Source organism: Schistocerca gregaria, chromosome 4 (assembly GCF_023897955.1).
Source record: "Schistocerca gregaria isolate iqSchGreg1 chromosome 4, iqSchGreg1.2, whole genome shotgun sequence".
Lineage (NCBI taxonomy): Eukaryota > Metazoa > Arthropoda > Insecta > Orthoptera > Acrididae > Schistocerca > Schistocerca gregaria.
Genome location: NC_064923.1, coordinates 121,352,931 through 121,376,092, shown reverse-complemented (window position 1 = coordinate 121,376,092; position 23,162 = coordinate 121,352,931). Strand labels below are relative to the sequence as shown.

The 23,162-nt window shown below is 41.7% G+C and overlaps 1 protein-coding gene across 3 annotated transcripts in view; it reads left to right on the top strand.

Moving 5' to 3' along the window:
• Nucleotides 1-23,162, top strand: part of LOC126266593 (ankyrin repeat domain-containing protein 11-like) — a 323,390-nt gene that overhangs the window by 255,888 nt on the left and 44,340 nt on the right. For 2 of the 3 annotated variants that reach the window (XM_049970906.1, XM_049970908.1), the window contains 2 exons: nt 5,716-6,127; nt 13,382-13,587. In XM_049970906.1, coding sequence (XP_049826863.1) covers nt 5,716-6,127; nt 13,382-13,587 — 618 coding nt within the window. The remainder of the gene's footprint in view (nt 1-5,715; nt 6,128-13,381; nt 13,588-23,162) is intronic. The other variant, XM_049970907.1, reaches the window with a different exon arrangement.

The window sequence follows — 23,162 nt, the reverse complement described above, 5'->3', positions numbered from 1 at the left end:
CAGTGGACAACGGCGCTCAGGTTGAATGCCGTGTTCCTTGATTTCATTAAGGCATTTGACACCGCCCCGCACTGCCGTTCAATGAAAAAAAGACGAGCTTACGGAGTATCGTAGCAGATCTGCGATTAGATTCAAGACTTCATTGCAGACAGAACTCAACACGTCGCTCTTAACGGAACTAAATCGACAGGTGTAAAGGTAATATCCGGTGTACCACAGGGCTATTTACAATACATATAAATGATCCAGTAGAAGGTGTCGGTCGTGCGGTAGCGTTCTCGCTTCCAGCTCCCGGGTTCGATTCCCGGCGGGGTCAGGGATTTTCTCTGCCTCGTGATGACTGGGTGTTGTGTGATGTCCTTAGGTTAGTTAGGTTTAAATAATTCTAAGTTCTAGGGGACTGAAGACCATAGATGTTAAGTCCCGTAGTGCTCAGAGCCATTTGAACCATTTAGAAAGTGTCGTGTTCTTTAAGGCTATTTGCAGATGATGCAGTTGTTTGTATCTGGATCCCTATCAGGTAGGACTGATAGAGGAGATGGAGAGGTTCCAATGAAGAGCGGCGCGTTTCGTCACGGGATCGTTTAGTGGGCGAGAGAACGTTACGGAGATGCTAAACAAACTCCAATGGCAAACGTTACAAGAGAGGCGTTGTGCATCACAGAGAGATTTACTATTGAAATTTTGGGACAGTACTTTTCAGGAGGAATCAGACAATATGTTACTTCCCACCACATACATCTCGCGTAATAACTACGAAGAGAAAATTCGAGAAATTAGAGCCAATACAGAGGCTTACCGACAGTCATTCTTCCCACGCACTATTCGCGGGTGGAACAGGGTTGGAGGGATCAGGTAGTGGTACCGAAAGTACCCTCCGCCACACACCATTATTAGGCGGCTTGCGGAGTACGATGTAGATGTACGGGAATACGTGCGGTGGGACATTATCAGAAAGATAGGGGAGGAAGAGATGAGAAGTGAGAGGGCGAAGTCGGAGACAGGGAGAGAGAGAGAGAGAGAGAGAGAGAGAGAGAGAGAGAGAGAGAGAGAGAGAGAGAGAGAGGGGGGGGGGGGATTAACAGAGAGAGGATGGAGGAAGAAATGGACTAATACAAGACTGGAATAAATAAATGCTCAAGCAGTACCGGGTTTCGCAGCTAGTATATGACAATTTGAGCAGTTTCATTGGCTACAGTTCCCAAAGAGTACGTATTGACATGTATTTCATTGTAATGGTGGATAAGACATTTTGTCACTTAAAGGGTTAAAGTTCATCATTAACAATAGCGTTTCTAACGGAGCGAAAAGACCTCTGCAGAACCTTATAAGGCAGCATGCGCTACTTAATAATATATTCCAAAACACCGCGCATAAAAACGGGGTTCTTCCATGGCTTATACCTCTGGCTCCCTTGGTGACAGAAACGTGTTTTGGATAGCCCTTAGGCTAAGGACCATTTCTATACCCAACGGAAGGGTCGTCTTAGTATCACTACCCTACAGTATATGGCCGAAGTATGAATATTACACACCTCCTCCTACTTAGGCAAATGCAACAAATCGTTTGGTTCCTTTTGCATTCGATATGATCTACAGTGGGCCTTCCAAGACGCTTATAGCGGCTTTGTTAGGTCATTGGCGGTTCCGTAGAAACCCCCAACAAAGTTTCTTTTGCAGTTTTTTTTTCGTACCAAAATCGAGCCGCGTATTCCAAGACGGTTATGCACAGCAGATGGCTGACGCTTTTACGATTTATTCCTAAGATGCCGATCTCGAACAACCTTGACAGTTTTAATGATATATTTATCCGTTTCCGACCAAAAAAAAAAAAAAAAACCGCTGCGTGAATTCCGGCGAGACGAAATCTAAATGATAAATAACCGCAGCAAATTGCTCGACTTTTAACTTTATATCGTCGATCTCTAACCGTTTATGTAGAAGTGCAACCTTCCAGTTTTCAATGTTTATCCGTTATCGAGAAACACCACCAAAACTTGGTTTTATTGTACCTAAATCGAGCCGCAGTTTCCAAGACAGCTTCGCACAACAAACGATTGTAATTTTTGCGGTGACAACCTTGAAATTTTTTTTGATGCTTTAGCCGTTAACGTGAGTCAGAGGTTCAAATTTACCCTACTGATACACATAAAATACGCACGTAATATTCGGTAAGAGGCGAAAGGGTAGTTTACAAAGCGACGTAGCACGGAGAAATATGCAACAAAGTGAATCTTCCTGGCAGATTAAAACTGTGTGCCCGACCGAGACTCGAACTTGGGACCTTTGCCTTTCGCGGGCAAGTGCTCTACCATCTGAGCTACCGAAGCAAGACTCACGCCCGGTCCTCACAGCTTTATTTCTGCCAGTATCTCGTCACCTACCTTCCAAACTTTACAGAAGCTCTCCTGCGAACCTTGCAGAACTAGCACTCCTGAAAGAAAGGTAGAGCGCTTGCCCGCGAAAGGCAAAGGTCCCGAGTTCGTGTCTCGGTCGGGCACACAGTTTTAATCTGCCAGGAAGTTTCATATCAGCGCACACTCAGCTGCAAAGTGAAAATCTCATTCTGGATGCAGCAAAGTGTCTCCGTGATCATCAGAAGGATTCTGGGAACTCTTGAAGTGCTGAAACACATGCAGAGGTTCTGTGTACACAAACTCCGGCCCGACTTGTAATGTTTTGCGTCATTTCAGTTTCACCTAAGTAAACTATCAAAATTTTACTAACCTGTAAAGTTTTTTTTTCTATTAGGACATGCCCTGCCGTGGCAGGAAAAAGAAGGGAATCAGCAGAAAAATCTTCTACCAGCACAAAAAAGGCGAATACGTTAATTTTTAAAAGACTGACTGGAAAGTGGAGTACCAGTTGCATCATACTAAATTCCTCAGCACCTTTAAAAAGACACACTAGTTGTGGTATAGAAAGAAAGAAGGAAACTATGGCAGTATGAGAGAAAAAGAGGAATACAGTGGCACTGGAAAATACTTGACGGTGACAGAACACTGCTAGGAAAAGAGTGAATGAGATTGTGCTAGTGGGAGAGGAATAAAGAGAAAGTGGAAGTGGGTGAGAGCCAGTGATAATGAGAGACAGAGTGAATGACAATGAGGAAGAAGAGAGATAGTGAGAAGAGACAGCGGCAACAGGAAGGAAAGAGTGAGATATTAGCAGTGTGAGAGAGCCAGTGAGAGTGAGAGGGCACAGTAGTAGTAGGACAGAACGAAGGGGACAGTGGCTGTGACACAGGGACACAAAGCGATGAGTTGGACTGAATGAGTGAGTGGGAATGGGCAAGTGGGAGCGGGTGGGTGTGAGTGACTCGTGGGTGTGATCGAGTTACAGTTACGGGAACTTGTGGAACTGAGCGCAAATAAGTCCACATGTCCAGATTTTTGGAGATGTTTTTAAAGGTGCTGAAGCAGGTAGAATGAATTAGCTGGTGCCCCACTTTTCAGTCAGTGTTTTAAACAGGAGCATATTCGCCTTTTCTATGCTCAGACAGTAACATTTTTCCGCTGGTATTCCTTTATGTCCGATAAAATAGAGTAAATGAGTAACAGACCAGTTGAATTTTACCAGCTATTTGTAAATAAAATAACGAATGGTATTTAAATGCAGTGACAGTCGACTTGAAACGGGTGAGCTGCCAATCTTTTTGTGAATTCTTTTATCTGTATGTCAACAGTTGCCACAGCAAATATATCGCATCCCTCTATTTAACCATAATTATTGAGGAGACAGAAAGCAGTCACTTTTTTTGCTCGAGTTGTCATTTATTTAGCCATTAATAGTTTTCCAGCCGCAGATGGCGGCTAATTGGATATGACAACTGCACTTTTTCAATCCTCTACGTGTTGTAATGTCTATAAATGTCACTCGAGTATGAACTGGCCTATGCGTCGTTAATACCTGCATCGTTAAGACATTTCGTCATCCTAACCAGTCTGTAGCAGATATTTGTCAGAATAAAAGTACTTCAGTAATTCAGATATAGTTCCTTTTCCATCCACCACCACTTTTCGAGAACTGTGTAACGTTTTATTAGGAGTTAAATCTCTTTAAGTTGTTTACCTCCGTTGAGCCACAAAATATTTTTCACCGAGTCACAAGACAATTATTCTGAAGTTTTATGAAGAGGAAAAACTGAAGCAATTGTAGCTCTTGAAAGTTTAACCTAGTCCGTGAAAACTGAGTTAGGAAGAAGAAGAAGAAATGGCAACTGAAGACGGTACACAATTATTAAAATATTTTACGTCCCAGGTACCTGTACAAAGGGTAAGGTACTACTCATAGCCTTTCGGTACCTAATAGTGGCTGCAATTACGTGCTCTACTGAAAACGTGGTTGTTTCTGGAATTTACGGGGCTTCAGTGATCCTGGAAAGTAATCTGCGTCTGTGTAGATGGACGACCGCTTAGGTCAACTAAACTAAAGAGACCACATTTACCAATGGAAGATAAATCGTCAGCTGTTATTCAATTAAACATTGAAAGACGCCGTAATAATCCACAAATGGTTTTGGAAAGCCCTAATTACCATGCTGTAACTGCTAATGTTCTACGATTACTGCCACTTATGGTGGTGGTGGTGATGATGGAAGTCGCCAAATGATTAAAAAGCAAATGTGTGTATATACTTATGTTAATTACCGGAGTATACAGGAAATAAATCAGATATGCCAACTTAACGTCTGTGCCATTCTTTGATTGTCCGATCTCAGTGAAAACATGCTTAGCCCGAAGTAGGGAATAAAACACACTTTTTTGTTTATCATGAATGGAAACTTAGCATTTTTTCCACCATACTTCACACGCTGTCACTTGGGGCTAAAAAGTAATGTTCTGGTGTAAGTCAAACACATTTGTCTTTGGAATATTTTAATCAAAACTATGGATACTGCGGCAGCAGGTTGTTAAACGAGAAGAAAAAAAAGATTGTGGTAATTACTTATCGTGAAGCAAACGCACGACACTGTGTATACTGTTACGCAAAAAATTGTGTGATATGCAAGGGCTGTTAGCTGTTACCATTTACTTTCAGGCTTTAAATGTTTCCATAAAAATTGATACACCAGTCTGTCTGTGGATCAAGTATGAGCTGTATCTCATTCACTTTCTGACATCATATGTGTAGCACGTATATTACATTTTTAACTGACTTTAGCCATTTCGTATAAAGTACCTCTAAAAGCACAAACATTCCTAAGCTGCACTGCCACAGGAAATTCGCAAGACATAGACGCTGTAAGAAATTCATAGAGGTTTTGAAGCAAATTAGGAACGACAGAAAAGTAATAAAATAACGATGTCTCTATGAAATGTATATGTAGCCGTCTGAAGATGGGCGTATCTTTGCGGAGTAGATTAACCAATAGAATAAGAGTTTTAAAAACATTTGCGGGTGGATACAATTTCCTTCAGTCTACGAAGATATTCGATAACATTGTTGATCACGTCGTACTGACTAAACGCACATCCACGACTGAGAAGGGTAGCATCGACCGGCGCCTACGAGCGTCCTGTCGGGTAGAAGGGAGCAGGACGCGCTGCTATTGGTCGGAGAGGACCAATCAGGGACGGCAGCGGACGCAGTGCGGCAGCGCAGTGGCGAGCTGAGGTAGGGCGGGGCGGGGCGGGGCGGAGGAGCGGCCGCGACTGCGATGTGGCGGGAGACCAGAGCGGCAGCCCGGACTGGTCCGGTCCTGTCCTGTCCTCAGGAGGCGGCGAGGCTGCCGTGGCAGGCGAACAGGCGGGCGCGGGCCAGGGCGACACCAGTGCCCCCTGTGAGATGCGCAGGACACCGCCGCAGCAGCCGGCGGGCGGCGCCACTGGACAGGGCGGCGGCTCGGCGCAGGTGGCGGCGGCGGCCGTGGGCGGCGGGGGTGGGGCAGCGGCGGGAGGAGGAGGAAGCGGCAGGGCGCCCGCCGAGGGTGGCAAGGCGGCGGGAGGGGCGGCCGGCGCTGCCAGCGGAGGCGGCACCAGGGTGACGCTGCGCCTGCACCCGGTGAAGGCGCGCGGCGACGACAAGCGCCGCGGGGGCGGCGCTGCAGCATCTCAGGAGGCGTCAGAGGCCGCCGCCCAGTCGTCCGGAGCAAACAGGTGGAACTGCCCTTCATTTTCTGCTGTACAGTAGGTTTTCGTTGGCCATTTTGCCACCAAAAACTGTTTGATTAATCAACCGAGTAACAATGTCTTACAGTAACATTACTGTGTGTAATTTACTTTTCATATATAACAGGGTGGCATTCTTGGGCAGACTTGTGGACTGACAATACAGTATACCTTGAGGTGACAGAAGTCACGGGATACCTCCTTGTATCACATAGGAGCTCCTTTTGCCCGGTGTAGTGTAGCAACTTCACGTGGCACCGACTCGACAAGTCGTTGGAAGTACCCTGTAGGAATATTGAGCCGTGCTGCCTCTATAGCAGAATTTTGTACACGAACTCACCGCTCGATTATCTATCATAAATATTTGACGGGCGACCAAATAATTTACTCAAATTGTCCAGAATGGTCTTCAGAGCACTCAAACCAATCACAAACAGTTGTGGCCAAGTCACGTGGCACATTGTCTTTCGTAAAAACTCTATTGTTGTTTAGAAACATGACGGCCATGAACGGCTGCACAGGATCTCCATGTAACCGAACATCACGATTTGCAGTCTACAATTGGTTCTCTTGTAAACGCAGCCCACACCATTATCGAGCCACCGGCAGTGTGCACAGTGCCTTGTTGACAACTTGATTCCGTGGCTTCATGGTGTCTGCACTCTCTCACCAACTGAAATCCGGTGTCATCTGATCAGGCCACAGTCATGTAGGGGCCAACCGATACAGTCACAAGCCCAGAAGAGGCAGTGCAGGTGGTGCTGTGGTTTTAGCAAAGGTACTTGCATCCTTCGTCTGCTGCCGTAGCCCATTGACATCAGATTTCACCGCATTGTCCTTACGGATACATTGATTGTACGTCCCACAGCGACTTTTGTGATTATTTCACACAGTGTTGCTTGTCTGTTAGCACTGAGAGCACTATGCAAAGCTTATACCTTCTCTCAACTTTGGCAATACACTGTTAAAGTGAAAAATTCAGAATTGCACCATGGTTTGCAGTCACCATTACATTGTATCTCCTATAATGGGTGGATAGGTCTGTTCAAATTTTAGAGGAATTCAAGGCATACGATGTCCTATAGGGCCATGCCCAGTAAAACACTATCATGTCAAACCAACCTTTGCATTTATGACAATTTATCTTAATGTAACTTACACAATATCTGTTGCTGGAAATAACTTCCATTGTCAAGTTCCTGCTCAATTACATAATATATGATAGTTGACATACTCTGTATTAGCTTTTGTATCAAAGAACATCTCAGTTCTTCCAGCAAATCCAGTTTATGACCTGTATTTAATTCTGCTTTCGAATTTTATCTTAAGTTTCCAAATGAAGTCGTGTATTGTGTAAGCACTCATTTGTTTAGAATATGTGGCACAGGATTCCTTGTCTTTATGTTCTCGGTGAGACATAAAACATTTTACAGGTTTGCGCATATCCAAATAGGTCATGATCTAATTTACATTCAGTATTATCTTCTGATGCAGTTGCTTGGATGTATAAATCCTGTTACCTTGCGTATTATGTAGAATTTTACAATGTTTTGTGATATGCTGCTGATGTGTGGGACGATAGATATTGCTACACAGATACTGAAAATGTTGCTTAAATTAACTATATTATTGAAAAATATTGCATGCATTAAATTAAGTGCATCATTGGACTAAGTAAATAACAAGCAGCATACACCCTCCCAAAAAATTGGAAACAAAACAAAATCCATATCTTATTGTTATCGGCTACTAATATATATGGGTTTCATTATGATGTATAATAAAAAATACATTTTATTTGCTCTTCACAAGTTATTGACAATTCATAACTTAATAATTATAAATAAAGGAACAGGGGCTATAATTAAGAGATGAGAAAATATTCCTTTCCAGAACTGAGTTTTTATTAACCAATTTGTAAAGAAATCAGGAAATAAGGATTCTTTCATCCAACACTACCTATATAACTTTACAAAATTTTCTTTTGTTTGCAACTTACTGGTGTAAAATAGCACACTACTTGGCAGTACAGAAAGGGGTGGTGGGCTAAGAAGGAGCTTAACATGTTTCTTCCACTATTTCAAATACAGCTGACATTCTTAAGAAATTTTCAGTCAAGATTATTGTAAATGCAGATAGCAACACTTCAGCATTATCATTAATGTAGAAGTAGCAGGCAAAGAACTCTTTATTTGATGACAAAAGCTGTTTGCTTGTTGAAATGACAACATAGGGTACAATTGGAATACTAAAAATAAGTAAATTGTTTTCCTGGTTGGATTAAGTGTGACAGGTGGGTGTGCAAGTCACGATGTGAACACAGCACTAGTACACAGACTTCTTATGTTTGGTTAATAATAGCATGCATAGTAATTAATATTAACTAGAAAGAAAACTTTAGAATTGACCAGATTGGCAGACATATCATCTTTATGTCTGAGAAAGAGACAAAATGAGATAGTAACAACACACTCCAATTCCAATATTCTTCCAAGTAGGTACGGACCCTGTGGCAGAGGACTCTTAGTAGGAACATTGTGCTGAATAAACACTGCCTTGAGGATGAACACTCATTTCAAAGCAAATGCAGCAGCCAATCTGATTCATGCATTTCAAAGCAAATGCAGCAATCTGATTCAGTTGAGCTGTTACCTACTCTTTCGATTATGCCCCTTGACAATGCAAGGATCACACTGCTGATAATGTTAACTCCCCACTTGTCGAGGAATAGATGTCAGTTTTCCTGGGGGGTCTAGGATTACTAGCAGTGGCCACTATGTCAGAAGGCCTTTGCTGCTGTGGCTGGACAGTGCCTGTGAGGATAGCCCTTCATCGGAGTAGATGGCATCTGGGCAGAAGTTTCGTACATTGTACATATCACATTAAACAAAAAAATGGCTGTTCTGATCTGTCAGTCCTATGAACAGGTCTAGACATTCAGTGCTGAAAAGAAAAGTAGATTAACATAAACTTATTTCCTGCTGCCTGCCATATACTAGGGCACAAAAATATAAACACTTTCAGCCTGTTATATGACCAATTATGTGAAAGTTAAAACCATCCCCCCTACTAGCTAATTTTTTTTCCAAACAAATTCTCTCACCACTCTCCTCTACTGTGGTTACCATGGCAATATCTTTGGGAACCATTTCCCACACCTGATCAGAGATGCAGCTTCCTCCTCGGGCATCTACTAGTGCAAGTGTTCCCAACCAGGAACGTTCTCCTCAGAAACTCACAGATCAGAGGCCTGATGGCAGTGAATGGCTTGAATGGCTGTGTGTCCCAGGGCTGCCCATACTTCATCCATTGCCATGCTCATCATGGATAAGCCCTTGAAAGACTTGGTCAGCAAAGGCTGTGAAGGAGGATGAGGAGGACGAAGAGGAAGAAGAATTGGGAGAAGGTTACTCTGGTGACCCTGGAGGCACCAGAACGCCCTACACAGTCTGATTGTGAACAAATGCTCATTGATGTGACAAGCAGCCAACCTCGGGTGTGACTGGTCCTCCTGTATCCTTCAAACCTAACATTGAGACCCATAATGTTATCAACATGATCAGTATGGATACTGCTGTCACCTGCCAGAAATACGCATTGTTTCCTCATCTTCTGCAATTAGAGTTGCCCTAAAGAAACACATTTCACTGATGACCATTCCTCAAACACCCCGTGGTTATCGTGCATTCTGTCAGAACCGTGATGGCCCTGGGAGGCCATACATTGGTTCTCACAGATGTTGTTAATGTGGATTCCCCTTTGTACCACATTGGAAGCAACAGCAATTCAGATACAAATGACCTCAGCAGACATCATTTGCAGTGTTTATCTATCTCCATGCAGGCCACTTACATTAAGTTGACCACTCCATCTGACTGGGGCCTTCTAATTTACCAGATTCCTACCAACCATCATCTGTGTCTGCTTAGTAATGGTATATCCATCCACTTCAGTGCCACCCATGGGACCCTTTCAGCTACCGACCTAGTGACCTTTTCCCCTAGTCTCGTGGGTTTGCTACTTTGGTCACTACATGGCAGCCTTGGTGACAGTGACTGCTTTCCAGTGATTCTGACTCTTCCTTGCCACAACCACATGGGCAGACTACTACACTGGGTGCTTCAAAGAGCCAGGTGGCAGTTGTATACCTTTGTTGTTACCTTCACCGCCTCATCTGATTGCATCGATGAGGTTGTGCAAGACGTCTCCAACATGATTACCCATGATTCTGGAACTGCTATTCCCATTTTAGGAGGTTCCCTCCATTGTTGGCCACTGCCATGCTGATCCAAAAACATTGCAACATCTGTTTAAGATCACCATAGAGCCCTGCAGCACTTCAAATGATGTCCTTCACAGACCAACCTCATTACTTTTAAATGAGTTTGTGCTAAGGCCTGCTATCTAATCAAATGCAGTAAAGAAGGAATGCTGGGAGTGGCATATCTCCTCCCTGAGAATGCATGTCTCTTTATCCCAAATGTGGGCTGGGCTCCGTAGTCTTCAGGGCTGCCAAAGATCCACAACCATGCCAGGTCTCTTCCTTTGGGATGGTTTTGTGAACTGATACTTACTGATACATATTTCTTGCTGAACATCTTGCAACGCTCTTTGTGACAGCATCAGCATCTTCTTATTACACAGCCTTCTGGATGTGTAGGGGATGAATTTAAGACATCCCCTCTCCTCCACCCCTTGGAATGCGAAATCATATAATGCATTGTGACTGGGAATTTCTTGAGGCCCTTGCCTTGTCTCACAATATGGCTCTGGCCCTGATTCCATTCACAGTCAGATGAAAACAACATCCAACTGTTACTCATTGGCTCCATCTCCTCAGGGTCTTCAACCATATTTGGCGTGATGGTGTCTTCCTTTTGTAGTGATGAGATAGTGTTATTGTTCCAATCCTTAATCCAGGCAAAACTCAACATCCAATGACAGTTACCAGCAGAGTAGCCTCACCAATGTATTCTGCAAATTGCTTGAAGGAATGGTTGCTCACCATTTATGCTGGGTACTTGAATCTCAGGGCCTTTTGTCTTCCATCAGTGTGGTTTTCTGGAGAGAGAATCCACAACCAGCCATTCTGGTTAGTATGAAAATGGCACTCCGATAGGCTTTTTTTAAACATCAAACTTCAGTGCAGTATTTTTTTTCATCTGCAACAGGCCATACAACACTGCCTGTCATCATTACATTTTACTTAATACCAATTTTTATTCATCAGTGTTAATCCCACCAGGTGTTTTGGGTTGGAATTCATACTTCATTCAGCTGTCATCAGGACCATGAGAACACTGTCCTGCAGGGTTTTGTGCTTAGTCTCAAACTCTTTATCACCAACAATGGATTGATGACCTCTTTCTGGCCACCTGTCACACTGCGTTGTATGTCAATGACCTTTGCATTTGGTGCAGCTCCCAATGTGAACATCAGCTCCAAGGCACCATCAGACAAGCTTTTCCTTGGAGCTCATGGTTTCCAGTTCTCTCCTGCAAAAATGCAGGTCATGCATTTTTGTCATTGTACCACAGTTTGTCATCATCCAGAACTCTACTTAGGTAGCCAGCCCTTGGATGTTGTTGCACAGTCCCAACAGCACTTGGACACTGTTGACGAGTCCCAGTTTTATTTTCATTTGAATGAAGTTCGTTCAGTTTCACAAAAGTATTTGAATTCAGTTTTGCAACATCTATTTGCATTTTTATGTCCCAGTATGGTATGCTTTGATTAATAATGCCTAATACAAGCTGTATTATAACATGTAAAGGTGGAAAGATTGTTTTTCACCAAATAAGAGAGCACTGAACAGTTGGCAGGCACATGGAAGAGGTAGTGTAACCCCTCCCAACACTGAGTGACTGTCGTCCCAGTTCCAGGGCTGGTTCAAGAACATTTTTTCATACAAGCGATGTACATTTAGCACCCATCCCTTCACCCCATTTCTCTGTTAGGCTTTCACCTGGGTCAGTTTCCATTTCTTATTCTGGAACTCAGTATATATTGATCTTGCACTTAGGTCCTCCCCCCCCCCTCAATGACCCTCTTGGTTGGCATCCCAAGTGACTGCAACTAATTGTGATACATCCTGTATAGAAACCATACAGTTATGGCACCTCTAGGCCCCCTCTCAGCTCAGTGCACCAAGTGATGGCATGTGTAGCTTGGCCCTTAAGCCAGGGCTGTCCATTTCTGCCAGTTGGGATGCCAGCAGTGATCTCAAATGGCATGGGTGGTGAGAGATGCATTTAGAATCGAGAGAACGAGAAATGTGACAGTTCGAGGTTAGAAAAGATCACTGTGCGAGTTTGTTCAAGAACAGAATCCCTCCTAGTCCATGGTAGTTTGCAGACGTGTTGTAATGCACATACTTTGCTCAAAACAAATTGGGATTTGTGCACTGCTCAAATGGTGTGTTTCTGCACCCATGTAGTGAGGAGCAGTGTGAGTGGTGTGAGCTTTTCATTCCTCAGTTGTGTGGAACAGCAGTCACTCTTTAATGGATGGGCAAATATAGCAAATATAATTTCTGTATGCAAAAGTGAAAATAATTTGCAAAAGTTCACTATTTAGACAGGATGTGTGTAACGTATTTACATGCTGTGAGTTGGATACTGTCTCACACCAAAGTCTTTGCAAGCTGCTAATATCATTATATCATATCAATTTACATCTGTCAGGTTTAGTGTGAGCTCACAAACTGTCAGTGCCTGCCAGATAACAACCATGAAATGGAAAACAGTCAAAAATTTATCTTATTACATCACATTTAATAGATCTGATTTGCAAACTTGGGAGCTGTGTACTATTTGGACATTACAAACTGTTTGGTTACTACTTGGTTGTGGTTCTGCATACTGTACTAGACACTGCAAACAACCCATAAGTTAATATTGCTTCAACTGAAGTTATTGATTCTTAAATAACAGATCTCGTCAAGCAATGTCTGTCTGGTATTGTATGTAAGAGACCCCACTGTGGAGTGGTTGATATGCTGATGTAATAATCTAAACAGCAAGTTTCATTTCAAGATAAAAATGCCGATTTTCTCTCCCTTCTGAAAGGCTTGATTTTCTTATCCAAATACTGAGTGAGTTTGCACGTACTATAAATGGACAGTTTATGTTCATGTTGGATCCTCTCTTTGTTACTTTTCCCAAAGATACATATGTCTGGCATTATAGAGTTCTTTGATCTTGGTATTTTTCTGGTATATGTTCCATCTTTCAGCTGTGACAATGTACACTATTTACTCCACCCTTGTTGCAGGCCAGGGGCAACAGAAGAAGCGGCAGAGCCGGAGAGTGGCAGCTCGTGTCCGAGCTCTGCAGATGTTGAGGGTGGCAGTCGGGAGGAAGGTGTTACAGGTGCTGGCAATGTCAGTGTTGCAGGAGAGACGGGCAGTGCCACTCTGGATGATGCTGTCTCTTCTTCTGTTGCACTCAAGAGAACTCATGAGCCTGACACAGCCCCTGGTAAGTTCTTCATGTTGCGGGTGCTTTTTTCCTGTTTCTGTTGTACATGTGTCAAGCTCGGAAGGTGGCACTAGATACAAATCTGTTTACCAGTTACATGTGGTACACTAATTGCCTATCACAGATGGAACACTAGATGCCCTGATGCCATGTTTGTAGTTACTGAGCAGATGTAATTTAACTATATCACATTTTAAAATGGGTTTTGAAGTGGATTTTCCACATTTTCTGAGAGTGCTAGCAAGGGTTTCTTTTACCATCCTACTGCTCTGGTACCAACATGTGTAACTCACTATGGTATAAAAATTGCTCTGTATGAAGTTGAGTGGAGCCTCATAGACCCCGGGGATATCTAGAAAATGTGGAATTTATGTTACAAATAATTAACTGCTACAACCAATAGCATACATATTGGAAATATCGCTTGGGAATGTAACAGATATTGGTAAATTACCTATTGAGGCAGCTTTGGACCTGAAATTGCTGGAATATGTAATGCCATACACAGTAAGGTCTTGGTGAAAGTGATTTCTGAGGCAACAGTGGCAGAAACACCTAACAGAAAACATGAAATGTTTTAGTACTCTGTTGTGTTGATACTGAGAAATTTTGTGATCAGAGCTGAAATACAGGAATATTACATAAGAGCTTTAAATAAAAACTTGAGTGTATAATGAAGTTTTGAGAAAGTACATTAGGTTAATTTGTATACAGTCAAAATAGTAAAACACTTTTGGCATTCACACACTTAAGGGCTATTTGTGGGAAAAACGGAGTAAATTCACAGTATTAGTTGTTGTCAGTATCCATGTAATTTCTGCCTCCATTATTGTAATTGTTAGCAGCTCTTTTGTAGAAATGAGATGACTATTTATCCTGATAATTGAACAAATATTGTGCAATGAACTTAGTCCAAATTTAACTACAAACTATTAACAATATCAGAGAATCAATTCTTCAGTTTCTCTTGGCATATTTTGTTGGTCGAACAGTCTTTGCTTGTACTGTTGGCTTATAATGTCCACAATATTTTGGTGACCAGGCATGTTGCCCTCATCAGCTGTGCCGACAGGTTGATAGAGCTGCTGGGGGCACATGGCCGACTTACATCCCCCCTCCCCCTCTTTCCTTGAGCTCTTCCTATGACATCAGCAGCCCAGAGGTGATGGCATGGGTGTCTGTCGTAGTGTAGGTGTAAATACTCAATCCACCCTGCTTGCCAGATTGATTCCCTGAGTGTCTTCTTAGACTTGTTGAGATTATAGTTGCAGTTATGGTTGATGAGATTGTCCCTGGTGTTAAACTTGGTCTCTCTAACAGCACTGCTCCAGTATTTCAAAGTCTGTGCTAAAATCCTGGTATGTTTGTATTCCATTACATGATTACAAACAATGCTCTGGGACTGATGACCTGGGATATATTAGTTGAATGTGCTGCTGTCACTGATCATCAATGAAATCAGATATTTCGTGGCCTTCCACAAACTGAGGTCATCTCTCACACTTTGCCCGCCCATATTTTATTGCTCAGTACTTTTTCAGTCCGCAGCTGATTTTTTCCAAAATTGCATTGGTGTATGGTATGAAGGCAATGGTTACCTCTTCCTCCATGACTTTTTCCATCTCCACAGTTTGTACTGCTGTGGTGGAGCAGAGTGTGCCCCTAATTTACCATTTTGAGTAACCGCTTTTTTGGTATACAGTTCTTATTTGTTCCAGTTCCTGGACCAGACACACTGCATCTGAGGTGGTGTGTGCCCTATGTAATAGTGTTTTTAGTACCCCATTCCTCTGCACAGGGTGGTGGCAGCTGTGAGCATGCAAATAGAGCTCAGTGTGTATTTTCTTCTGATACACACCATGTCCAAGGGTGCCATCAGCTCTTCTCTTGACCATGATGTCTAGAAACGGTAGTATTCCTTCTGCTTCAGTCTCCACTGTAAATTAGATGTTGGAATGGATGGAGTTTAGATGTGCAAGGAAGTTCCTTCTATGGGGCTAGATGATGAATGTGTCATCCATGTGGATGAAGTCAGGGCTTCTTCCTTGGAAATGCTCCATACATAAATTCACAGCCACAGACAGGAATGGGCTGCCCATTGTGACTCCCTCCAATTGTTCATAGGATTCTACACAAAATAGAAAATACATGGAGTTTAGGATATGGAAATGCCTACGGTCTTTGTGTAAAATTTCTGGCCTGTCGGTTCTAGTTACTCCCATAGAAGCACACTGTTACACTGACGAATAACAAAAACATCAACAACCCTCAACAGGAAATAAGTCCTTCAGCCCAAAGTTGTTGAGGCATTTCACAAAGTCCACAATATTGGAGGTGTGATGCAGGCATTTTACTCACATATGGGCTTAGTATTTCTATCAGGTATTTTGCCAGCAAATATTTTGGAGCCCAGTTGTTGCTAACAGTGGGGTGTAATGTCACCCCACCATTGTGGAGGTTAGAGAGTTCATAAAGTCTTCAGGCTGAAGGACTCAGGTATCCTGTTGGGCCTTGACATTTTTTCATTATTCACTAGGTTGCATCTATGAGAGTTATATCATCTACATCAATACTCTGCAAGCCACTGATGGTGTGTGGTGAAGGGTACTTCTTGTACCGCAAACTCGTCCCTTTTTCCCTGTTCCATTTCCAAATGGTGTGTGGGAATAATGATTGTCAGTACTTCTGTATGAGCTACTACAATAATTTCTCAAATTTTCTTGTTGTGGTAATATTGTGAAATATAGTGGAAGGAAATAATATATTGTCCGACTCTGCCTGGAAAGTACTCTCCTGAAATTTCAATAGTAAAGCTCTTTTTGACACACACCACCTCTCTTTTAGCATCTCCCACTGGAGTTTGTTGAGTATTTCTGTATGGCTCTCATGCAGATTAAACAACTATATGACAAAACATGCCAATCTTCATTGAATTCTCTCTCTTTTTTTTTCTCAGTCTTACCTGATAAGAGTCCCAAATTGATGAACACTACTCAAGAACTAGTAGAACAAGTGCCTTGTAAGCTACTTGTTTAGTGCATGAATTACATTTCCTTCAGATTCTTTGTAGGAATCTCTGTCTGTCATCTGATCTTCCTACTATTTGTTTTATGTGGTCTTTCCTCTTAAGTTCATTTCAGATAGGTATTTTATGGTAATTACTGTTTCCAGCAATTTGTCATCAACAGTATAGTTGCACAGTAGTGGGTTTCTTTTCCTGTTTGTGCACAGTATGCTACATTTTTTTTTATGTTCAGTGTCAACTACCAGTACATGCACGATTCATTAATCCTTTGTTGGTCCTCCTGCAAATCATTACTGTCTTCTGATATTGTTACCTTCTTAAAGACAGCTGCATTATCTGCAAACAGGCTTAAAGAGCTTCTGACACTTTCTACTACATCATTCATACACATTGTAAGTAGCAACAGTCCTATTACATGTCCTTGGGGGATAGTGACAAATGCCGTCATGAAGTTGAGGAGCACGACAGCAACCTGAGTGCCGAAGTCTGCAGCACTGTGGTTCTCATATAGGAACAGAGTGAGCTAAGTTTTATAAGATCTCGATTTGCAGGACCTATGTTGATATTTATAGAAGAGATTTTCGTTCTCAAGAGATGTAGTAACCCAAAGGCATGTGGTAGTGCTTTCAGCAAGGGTGTCTGTAGCTGAGATCAGAATTCAATGCACTGAGTACAACATAACCATTATAAAATCACTACATTTATTATCATACTTGAGCATAGGGTGGGGATGGGGTGGGGAGGGGGTGAGAAGAGATGATGGAAGGTGGTGGAGGAATAGTCTTCTGGGAGATGTTGTGCTGTGAAGTTATTCAACATGCAACAGCAATAAATATCATTTGTCCCTAGCAGAAGCAATTCATACTCATCTGCCTATTTGCAGGAGGGGTTCGATTCCTGTATTTTGAAAATAGTGGATTTACTGTCTATCTTTATCTCCTACCTTCTGCAGTTACTCAACACAAGGAGGTCATATTCGTAAGAGCATAACAAAAGTGTTTATTGATGCCATTAGCAAAGGGAACATACTTGATATTGGTCTACCAGAACAGTGTTCCTTATACAGGGTGGGAAAAATAAAACTGGCCCAGAAAATATTTACAACAAGATTGATGAACTTCAAAAAGGATACTGAAAGAGGCCCTCATTGATGTCGATGCAGCACTGTGCTCGATGTGTCAGGCTCAGAGACAAGCACAGCAGCTCTGCCTGGGGGATAGAAGCAACAGTGTTTTCAGTGTTCCGCTGTAGCTCTTCCATGGTGTGAGGATTGTCTGAGTAAACTTGGCCTTCAATTTGCCCCACAGGTAAAAATCACATGGAGAGAGATCAGGTGATCAAGTTGACCAGGAGGTTGCAGTGCCTCTGCTGGTTGTTACTACCTCCCTGAACACCACATGCACTCGTGACAACATCGTCAAGATGCTGTTTTCTGTTACTCCAACTTGCTGAAAATTTCCATTCATTATTTGTGAGTTGATCCACATATGGATTATATTGTTTTGGACATAGTAGTTAGCATTAACAGTTTGATGAAAGAATCATGTTGTGATGTTGACACGAGACGCTGTGCATCAGGCACTAATCTTGAGGTTATACAATGGCTCTTCAGCATTCGAGGGGATTTCCTGATGCACAGTGATACATGTTCTGTGAGTGCACATATCATGACAGACCAAGCAAGGCCTCATCTGAAGAAATGGAAACTGATTATCCAAAATCCCTTATTCCACTTCATTCATTCAGCTCACAGTCTCATGGTTCGTATTGCTGACTCTTGATCATGAGGCCTGGAGTCAGTTTCCAGCTGGGCCACAATGGTGTGTGTGTGTGTGTGTGTGTGTGTGTGTGTGTGTGTGTGTGTGTGTGTGTGTGTGTTTTTTAGTCCTCGTCATGTTTCATTATCATTTACCCACAACTCACTGAGGAGGTGCTAAATAAGGAGACTTGCACCAGGCAGTCAAACATCTCAGATCAGGTCTCTTGGTCAATAATGGCAAAATCACAGTTCATTTCATTTCATTCAGAAACCATGGGCTGAACTCAACATGTGAAAGTTCTTTTGGATATTTTAACAGTGAGTTTTGGAAGACTACAGATTCCTGATAATGCGTCAGCACGATGATCTATTGATTCTCACTTGCTCAGATAAATGGCACTGAGATTTCATGGGACATTTTTCTAGGCTTTTGTTGACTCGAGCAATGTTTTCTGGTCGTAGGACTCTTTCAGACAGTTACAGTTTTTATTCATTACAGAGCCTGTTTCACATCATTTTGCTACTCACATCATTTTGCTACTAAGTTTCATAATGGAGACTTTGCTGGAGTTTTTGCCAAAACACTTCCTGGCTTCAACTCTTGTGGAAACAATTCTGCACCTATTTGCCATGAACTGTGCTGCGCATAACACTCATCAATGAATACATGGTGTTTTCATCATGAGTGTATTTTATGTTGCATTCCACTGGTCACTAAATATGTTTACTCCTCTCACTTACTCAAACGTAATGACACAGTGAATCAACATCACTGTATTTGGCGTTTTCTACAATGGGCAGTTCTCCTGTTTGTTAACAAGGGTCAATTACATGTCAGTACTATAAATATTTTTCAGAGCACTTTCATTTCTCCAACATTGGCACATATCTAGGGGCAAGAGCTGTCTTAAAATTAAATGGAATAATACTAAATTGAACCATACACACATCTACAGACAATGCAGAAAGACCATATTGCTCTTATACAGTTTGTCACACCAATGACTAATTCTATGAGGGGCAAACCACAATTGAGAGGATGTAGTATGCTGCAAGGAAAGCAATGATGAGATGGGCCCATTTCATGGAGGAGTGGCAGCATTGCTTGAGATAGATCGAGAGCAACTGCCTACTGATATTTTAAATCTTTATTTGGTACACACAAAAATGTTACAGAGAAAAAAACATTAGAATTCTTAAATTAGATGTATATTGTTGTATGAACAATTTTACTTGCATTTGGGGTTTTATAAAATTTATTTTTCAAATGTAAGCAACATTATCTGTAAAAGGTACATGGGTGCTACAATATCAGACACCACAATGTTGTTCCTGTGGCTGGAAAAGGAGTTGCATTTGCTCTACATCATGTGAAATGTCTGAAATCAATTCGTCTTTGGAACAAAGTATAGAACAGTTCCACATTTCACAGTTGAAAATTCCTGAACAGAAAGCCGACATTTCCCCTTTAGCCAATAGCTCGGCCAGTGACTAAGACTGTCACATCATACATCATTTACTGGCATAGGAGCTGCTGTTTTCTTCTTCTTGTCAACTGGTTGTGCCTCTAATGAAGGCTTGTGAGGGTTTCTCTACCCAGAAAACATGATTTCATTTGCAATGTCACCTCAGATCTGCAACAACAAGATTTGCTCTCTTTTTGTTTCTCGGCAATATAGAAGACATGAATTCACAAGACAAGGATTTAAAGAGAGTCCAAATATAAGAAAATACCATCATTTCACCCTGTACAGTTCAGTTAGTACTCCTGCCATGTCCATTCTCCCCATGTGCTTGTTGTACTGCTGCACAGTGGTGGGGCAACCCACATCTGTCTTTCTTCTCATTCAAATTCCATTTCTTTAAAGTATCCAGAATCACAGTGGTTTTGGTACTCAAAAGAGCCATGACCACACTTATGGATTGTTTCCTCGTCTTCGTAAGTGCAGCTTTTCAACTTTTTTTTCCTAAGAATGCCAGCTGAGTCCATATTAAACTGTTTCAAATTAACGATTAGGCCCAGAGTACAGAAAAAATTATCAAAATATACTCTACACTTCAAATCATCAAGTGTATTTGTACACAAAGATATTAGAGCCTGACCACCAATTCCAATTGACTTCCTCTCTTGTGTAACCTCTGGCATAATTCCTTTCCCTGTATAAGGGATAAAATCACAGACAATGTCTGACACACGAGTATGTACAAATATTTTGAAACCCCATTTATAGGGCTTATTTTGAGTATATTGACAGGTTACCAGGCCTTGCACCATTATAAGAAACCATCATCTCACCAATAGACTGCTCAGTTTCTTGTTGTTGATGGCATATTTGTACGACAGAACCTGGAACTGGTCTGATCTTATCTTGAATGGTCTATCGTTACTGTTTGTTGGTGGCTCATTGTTTCCAAAATGTATATGCCCATGAAGTTTCTTGAAATCTTTCAAGCTCATAAATGCTTGAATTTTTGTCAAGATTGGTTCGCTCTGCCCAGTAATCTGTGTAAGAAAGCATTCTTACAATATTCATATAAATGAGTATACCAATGAACTACTCCACCTCACTCTTTTGGTGACAGATACAGTCGTCATCTTCAAAACACAAGATCATTGCTAAGGAATTTTCTGAAATACTGGAGTAGGGTATGTGCAAAAGAACTGTCCCATACACAAGGAACATAACTATAACACTGTACTGACTTAGTTTATCCACCTGAATTCCTTGCCTGTCTTTCCAGTGGTGGCTCAATTTTACATATATAAATTGAACTGTTTAAAAATATGTAAGTTTTATAATTAATCTTTTAACATTGTCAAGAGTAAAAGAAAATGGAAAAAAAGAATGATGGTAGCAGTGTGAATTGAACCTGAGTCCAAAGAATTGCCAGTCGGTGCACCTAACCACTGGGCTACCAAACTGATATATGAAATGCTGCTCAAAATCCCTCTGCTTCATGTGCAAATCTTTAGAGAGCATTTTACCTTTTCCTACGGCCCACTAAGGTGAAATAGGCTAGGAATTTGAAGGGGCATCTACCTACTTCTACTCACATGGTTAGAGCCAAATCAGTAAGCCTTATGCCATACCCTCGTCTTGTTAGATTTACATTTGGAGTGGATCTACCTTGCTCTTTAAATATTGTATTCTCCTCCAAAGATCTACTGGAAAAAGACCTCTTTACCAGATCATCTACAGAAAACACTTTCATACTAAATTTCCTCATATACCCACTGTTTTGACCACCGTCTATAGACTTATGACCTATAAGGTTAGTAACTGTAACTAAATTGAACTATTTAAATATAGTTAAAAACAAAGATGATGTGACTTACCAAATGAAAGTGCTGGCATTTCGATAACACACACACACACACACACACACACACACACACACACACACACACACACACACACAATTTCTAGCTTTCGCAACCGACGGTTGCTTCTTCAGGAAAGAGGGAAGGAGAGGGAAAGACGAAAGGATGTGGGTTTTAAGGGAGAGGGTAAGGAGTCATTCCAATCCCGGGAGCGGAAAGACTTACCTTAGGGGGAAAAACAGGACAGGTATACACTCTCTCGCGTGCGCACACGCACACACACACACATCACACACACACACACACACACACACACACACACACACACACACACACACATATATATATTCGCACATACACAGACACAAGCAGACATTTGTAAAGGCAAAGAATTTGGGCAGGGATATGTGTGTGCGTGCTAGTGTATACCTGTCCTTTTTTCCCCTCTAAGGTAAGTCTTTCCTCTTCCGGGATTGGAATGACGCCTTACTCTCTCCCTTAAAACCCCCATCCTTTCATCTTTCCTCTCCTTCCCTCTTTCCTGACGAAGCAACCGTTGGTTGCGAAAGCTTGAATTTTGTGTGTATGTTTGTGTTTGTTTGTGTGTCTATCAACATGCCAGTGCTTTCGTTTGGTAAGTCACATCATCTTTGTTTTTAGATATATTTTTCCCACATGGAATGTTTCCCTCTGTTACATTCATATTTAAAAATATTTAAATTTTGTAAGTAATAGCTTAATATTGTGAGGAATTTAAATGATGGTAGCAACACCAATCACACCTGAGCCAATGAATTGCCAGTCAGTGTACATGACCATTCTGCCACAGCACTATTACATCAACTGCTGCTCAAAAATCCCTCACACTCTACAATTGCACAATATCTGACACATGAGTTCGAAGAAAACTGCTAACCTCTGTAATTGCACTATATCAAGCACACAGTTTTGAAAAAGACTATACTAATTTGATGCAGTGAGCACTCATATTTCTGGAAGGGATGATGTCACATAAGAGCATGCATTGTCAAAAACAAACAGCTGCATCCCTTCTTTGTGTAGATCATAGTGAAGCTGGCCATCATTTGAGCACTCGACAATGGTCTGAGTTATCGCGAAGACAATGCTACAAAACATGTTTTCGTCTATATTTGCTTCAATCTCGAATATCCTGTAAATGAGTAAACAAAATAGTGCTAGAAACATTACACATGTGTTTACAAAGTTCTTTGTAGGGGCAATGTTGCCTACAGACAACACTTTTTTCACACTTCCCATTTATAAACATCAGGTAAGAATCCATTAAGTCATTTGTATTATAACACACTTTCAAGGCTTTCTCTTTCTTTTTACTTCTATTTTTTTTATTGTACAAGATAAAACAGCACCGCAAAATAAAAACAAACTGCTGCTACTCCAGTAAACAATGTTCACCTAACCTAGCACGCCATCTGCCAAAAGTGTACACT